Below are 6,364 nucleotides of genomic sequence, written 5' to 3' on the forward strand. Positions count from 1 at the left end.
TTGCATGCATGTAGCAGCCGCGTGTGTATAAACTGCCCCGCCCCCTCGCACACAGACGGGGGAGAGATCTCCCTTACCAACGTGATTTCATGTTTAGTTGTGTCCTATATTACCACAATGATAAGAACAAGTTAAAAAGAAACATACTTACAGCCAGTCATGAACACAGTAGGAATGGCCAGTATATAAGCCAGGGCAGCGGGGAAGGTGAAGCTACAAAAAAAAGCATAGTAACAGGCAGTTAACATTCAACTTGTATTATCCACAAACTAATAAGAAAGTCTAACAAGACAAAGATTGAATTTATCACGTATTTAATTTGAAAGCAGTATCAAGTTATCTTATAATGTTAATGATGCATGTTACACTTCAATTAGGTTACTTAAACATTACTACACAACTAAGCTAGGTTAACAGTAGGCTAACAGTTAGCTAGCTGCTGTAGGCCTATGTTAACGGTTGCTAATGTTAATCTATCAAAACACACAGTCGATAGCGTCAATGTTAGCTATAAAGCTACCTTTTTAAGTATAATATAATACACCCAAGGCTATAAATGAGCAGCTACTTACTTAAAACGGAGAGCCGTGGAGAACGTTCACCTCACGACAGCGGAGCCATGCAGGCAGTCCGGTCCTTCCGATTCCGAATGGAAAATGGAGGGAAAAGTGGCGGGCTGCTTATGTATGCACATGCACAGACAAGACAGTATATGTGGTAATTCAACTGTACATATTTTTTTCTAATTAGGCTACTTTTAAATGAATGAAATTAGCTAATTTTAAACAGTGACAATATATGTTAAGATTAATTAAAAAAGATAAGAAGGATGCAATAAAACATTCAAATCTATTAAAAAAGGCTAGATTAAAACATGTAACATCTAAAATGGGTCATAATCAGTTTTTTCAGTGTGTTTTGAAAATGAATAAAGCAACCTCTGGGTTAAAAATAACCCAGGCAGGTGTTCAACTGCAATTGAAGCCCTAATAATCCCTTTGACCCAGCATGAACAACCCACCAGTGTGTTTACAGTACCCAAATAACCCATAATTAGGACCCATCCAAATCAACCAGCAATGTGTTTATAGAAATAACCCAGCATTTTTTAGAGTGTATCTTCTGATTATTATTTCTAATCAAATTAAAATTAATTTACTATTACGTACTGTATGTGCAAATACAAAAGTACACAGGGAAATGTACTAGTATCAAAATAAAAATACATATTTTCATGTTCATACATGTACTTTTACTAATGCATTCATGCACGTGAATCTTAAACAATGCAACATATTTTGTAAGCTCATCATTTGTTTTACATTTAAAAATCTTATTGTTAAGTGTCAAAATAATGTTCTGTAGAAAAATCCAAAAGTAAAATATTTTCCCCTGAATGATTGGGAAGTATTATTCAACTTAAAAACAATTACCTCAAATATCTTACTTTGCTATCCGTTTATGTATTTATAAGAACATTTCCCCACTGTGTGTGTGTGTGTGTGTGTGTGTGTGTGTGTGTGTGTGTGTGTGTGTGTGTGTGTGTGTGTGTGTGTGTGTGTGTGTGTGTGTGTGTCCCAATGAAGGTCTGCAGATCACTGGAGCGTCAGCCATTCAAAACAAAAGCCCTCAGTAAGGAAGCCTGATGCAGTGTGAGCTGTTCAAATGAATTACGTAACTTCACTGATCTCCACTAATCAGGAAAAACCCTCAGTTAGATAATTGATCTCTTCAGTTTATAGGCATAATGATTTCTGATTGTCCCGCATAATGTGATGACCTTTTGTTTCAACAGAGTGTGCTGATTATATCATAGCTTTATTACTACGAAGCTATTCTGCCAATAGTTTTATTTATGATGTTAAGAGCATTACATTGGAATCACATTAAGCATCACATGACATGCCTCTTAGGTCTGTCTTTAGTTAGAGATGATCTTTTTACCTCATGCATAATATTGTTATTTCAGAAATGGTTAACAATTTCGAAATGTTATTTACTGCCTTTCTTAATATTTGTAATTAACATCCTCATTAACAGACATTTTTGACTGTCTGCAATTGGCCATGCTTCGTTGTGTAATTTACACTCAAAAGTATCTTATTTATTGTGATTTAGTTAGATGTATGTTATTCAGATCAAACCCTTTCATTGTATGTGTCAAAATCAAAGCAGTTTTGTGATCGACTGTGCTGTTCATTTATTTAGAGAGCAGTGTTAGCTCCACCTTGTGGCCTTCACCTGTCTACTGCTACCTTAAATCAAATTCATTGCCAAGTTGCATGTTTTTTTTTGGTGCTTATAAGTAAGTATAGTGAGAATTACAACTACTATAAAAAGTTAGAAGTGGATTTTTCACACTTATTTGCTGTATGCAATTGTAAAAAGAAAGATAAACATCATCATAAAAATATTTTGTAGCAATACCACAGTAGAAATAAAATGATAAGGGTAAAAAGTAATCCATTTAAATCAAGTCAAAACGTATTACCATCATATTTGATTGATTCTCCCAAAAGTAATCAGCATGAAGATGATTCATTTCAGAATAGTGTGTATGATGTAATTGTTTTATAATGAGTGATGCATTATGTGTTCATCATTTGTTACAGATGGTAAAGGTGGGAATCATTTCAGTTACTCACATTTGTCTTAATACATGTAATAGTTTATTTATATTTATAATAATAATCTCTATCTTTAAAATAGCTTAAGCTCCTACATAGCGAACGAAGTAAAAGGTAGATTTTTCTCAGTTTAGTAGAAGTCTAAAGTACCCCAATACCCCTCCCTGCTGTCTTCAGAGACCTGTCGATGGCATCCGGTTATAATCAACAACAGGCACGCGGGGACTTCCTGCAGCCAATCACAGCTCCGCGTTAACCAGTTTGATAAAGTTCCCCTCTACTCCGCCGTTGCACTTCGTGTTTGTTTCAAGGAAACACCGTGCTGCTCTCGGTGTTTAAAGATGTGGGAGAACCTGGGGGGAACACACCGGCTCCGGCTATGTTCACGGCACATCGGCTCAGAGTGAGAGCGACCAGCAGAAAGAGCCTCTTGTAGGAGAAGAACATGTATTTATGGCGCTTCTCCATCGCCATAACCCTGGGCTTGGTGTGGTATTTTTCAGACTGCGTTCGCTCGGTGACTCAGTACATTTTGTGTATCTTCTTTTGTTTTTCTTCTTCACTTTTCTTCGAAAACAGTGGAAGAGAGAACAGCACTCAGACTGATGAAGAGACAGTAGAACATCCACTCCAGGTATTAAATAATTTATTTTTTGGCAACAACTTTTATTGCGGTAAATGGTTGCTTTTACGAGCAGTGTTGCATAATCGAAACTGAGTCAAATATGAAATATGTGAGCGTGAGATGCATTAGTACACATCACATGATGATGGCACTTTTAACCGTTGTATATCCTGTAATAAGTGAGATAAGGCTGTTAATATTAGTATTAAATGTGTGTTAGTCAGTCACATCTCTTAAAGTCAAGTATTTACACTTGTCATATCAGTCAAATCAACTATGTGTTGAAGTATTTGCAATCATAGCCTGACGTGCATGTTTCCTACTGAGGCCTGGAGAACTTGTTTTCACTCATCACACATGTCACATGGAGTTCAGCACATACTGATGCTACAGTTTTTACTCTTTATCTTTTCATATCGTGGTTTATGATTCGTGGTTTTGTTTTATTTCAAGGAAGCTGCTGAGGGACAGTTGTTTGGTGATTTATGTGACTTTGCAAAAAGCAGCGAGCATGCTGAACCTCTGGAGTCTCAGTATCCACATGTGAAGACGTCTCTACAGCAAGGTGAGGCATGTCTAACCGTGGAAAATGTTTTTTTAGGGGGTTTAACACATTTTACTGCACAGTTCTGGTAAACGTTTTATAAAAATGTGAAAGCAAAAGTAAATCAAGGTTCTGCTCTTGACCCCAGGGTGTTTTGTCAGCACATTTCACTTCTGTAAAGGACAGTTTTGCATAGACACGGCTGCAGCTGGAGCTCATATTACATGGAGTGAGGAGGGGCTTTAAGAAAAGAATGTAAAGGATGAAAAACACACCATCCCAGTACAGTATATAATGGATAAGGCTGCAATGTGCTACACGGGAAATTAGATGTGTGGTTCTTCAATATCAGCAGTTTCCGCTTTCATTTTTGTGCAGTGTTTATTAAATTGGTTATGGTTAGCAATTAAGATTTATAGCATAGCTGGCGCTCAGATTCTTTGAGAATAATAATTGACTTTAAACACAGTTCATGTCCTCTCAGTCATATTTCTCAAGGCTACAGTCAGTGTTTGAAAATCCATTGAAAGTCAATGGAATGGAAGTAAAATTAAGCTTTTTGCAATGATTTGGCCTTAAAAGCACTTTTCCAGTCCTAAACACTGTCAGTCATATTCAATCAGGGTTCCAAGGTGATTGTTGTTTATTTTCACAAAGGTGGCTATTCATGTTAACAAAATTAAAAAAGGTAAAGCTGTAGCTGGCACAGGTGTGCCTTAGGCTGGCCCCAATAAAAGGCCACTCTGAAACGTGCAGTTTTGCTTTATTGGGGGGGGGTCTGACATGTCTGACATGTTAGGGTTAGGGTTAAACCCTAAAACATTTTTTAATGTGTCAGTGGGTGACATGTTAGGGTTAGGGTTAAACCTGACTGGTTTTTGGACCCCCCCAGACCCCCCCCCAATAAAGCAAAACTGCACGTTTCAGAGTGGCCTTTTATTGTGGCCAGCCTAAGGCACACCTGTGCAATAATCATGCTGTCTAATCAGCATCTTGATATGCCACACCTGTGAGGTGGGATGGATTATCTCGGCAAAGGAGAAGTGCTCACTATCACAGATTTTTTCAGATTTGTGAACAATATTTGAGAGAAATGGTTATTTTGTGTATATAGAAAATGTTTTAAATCTTTGAGTTCATCTCATGAAAAATGGGAGCAAAAACAAAAGTGTTGCGTTTATATTTTTGTTCAGTGTACATAAATAACATTATGTTGCTACAAATAAAAAATGCTCTCATCAAGTTCAGAGGGATTTACTGTCACGGATATATCTGATGAGTTTTGAATTGAAAAGTTTGGACAGGAGTTTTGTGAAGTTAAAAAAACAGAGCTTGAATTTCACCATAAAAGCTTTAAATGCGTTAACATTGACATGCCATTTCATTCTGCTGTTTATTTATTTAGTTAGTGAAGGCAATATCTTTCTTCCCACTCTTCCCTGTTGTTATTTTGATAATCATATAATCCCGAGAGTAATTCTTCATGCAATTTCAGCCTCTCACTTTAGGAGATTTTAGCTATTCTGTGTTATATATCATATTAAACGGAACATCTTTGGGTTATAGCCTGACAAAACATGACAAGACACCTCTTTGGAATTTGACAAACCCGGATGGCATTATTTTGCTATTTTATGACAATTTATAGACTTAACTATTAATGTAGATAATATTAGGCAGATTGATTAATATTGAATGCATTTGTTACTTGCAGCCCTAATTGCGTATTTGTCAAAAATGTTGTGTTCTGAATGTGAATTCTCTTTTCTTTTTTCCGGAGCTTTGCATTACCATAATTCGAACAAATGAAAAATGAAATGAATTTCGCTGCAGTCCTCGAGTTTGATGTTCAGAAGAAGAGCGTGGGAGTTTGGTGTGAAAGTGAATCTTCTCTTTGTGACTGCTGTCCTCAGTGTTCGAGTGTGCCTACGCCCAGCTGGTCCTGCCTTGGTACGGCGTTCCTGAGCCGCGCAAGCAGCAGCCTCTGCACCAGGTGCTCAGCGGAGAGTTCGACTTTGTAATAGACCGGATCATCGACAGAGCCAAAGACTTTGATGTCTGCCAGGCGGTCGTGGGCTCTGTTCATATTCTGACCCAGCACTTACATAATGCCAAGCAGAATGACAGGTGACGCCTACTCTCTCTCTGAGTCATGCTGCTTCTGTTACTCAGTTAGGTTTCTTAACTCTATAAACCTCCACAGTTTTATCACTTGTGAATTATTTACCTTACTTTTACAAGATCATACCTGCAGTGACATCCTAAAAGTTGCTTTTAAAGGTCCCATGTCATGGCCATTTCTACTGATCATAACTCCATTGTTGAGGTCTAGAATAGATTTACATTGTTTAATGTTCCAAACTCACATTGGTTTCTCATACAGCATCTCTGTATAGTATGTGTATTCTCTCTGTGTCCTACCCGGCTTGTTGTGCTCCTGCCCCCCCCCCCTATGAGCCCACTGTCTTCTGATTGGTCAGCTCGCTGTTCTGATGAGTCCACCACCGTTACAGCGGAACATCAGTGATTATGTGTTACAATGGCGTTAGCAACCAGAAAATGACACCA

At 37.7% G+C, this 6,364-nt stretch overlaps 1 protein-coding gene across 1 annotated transcript in view; it reads left to right on the forward strand.

The window, feature by feature from the left end:
• Nucleotides 1-2,873: 2,873 nt before the first annotated feature.
• Nucleotides 2,874-6,364, forward strand: part of LOC104953161 (uncharacterized) — a 14,823-nt gene continuing 11,332 nt past the window's right edge. The window contains exons 1-3 of the mRNA XM_010780086.1: nt 2,874-3,261; nt 3,706-3,817; nt 5,710-5,923. Coding sequence (XP_010778388.1) covers nt 3,073-3,261; nt 3,706-3,817; nt 5,710-5,923 — 515 coding nt within the window. The 5' untranslated portion in view covers nt 2,874-3,072. The remainder of the gene's footprint in view (nt 3,262-3,705; nt 3,818-5,709; nt 5,924-6,364) is intronic.

The sequence above is a fragment of the Notothenia coriiceps genome, unplaced genomic scaffold (assembly GCF_000735185.1).
Source record: "Notothenia coriiceps isolate Sejong01 unplaced genomic scaffold, NC01 NC01_scaffold00021197, whole genome shotgun sequence".
Taxonomy (NCBI): domain Eukaryota; kingdom Metazoa; phylum Chordata; class Actinopteri; order Perciformes; family Nototheniidae; genus Notothenia; species Notothenia coriiceps.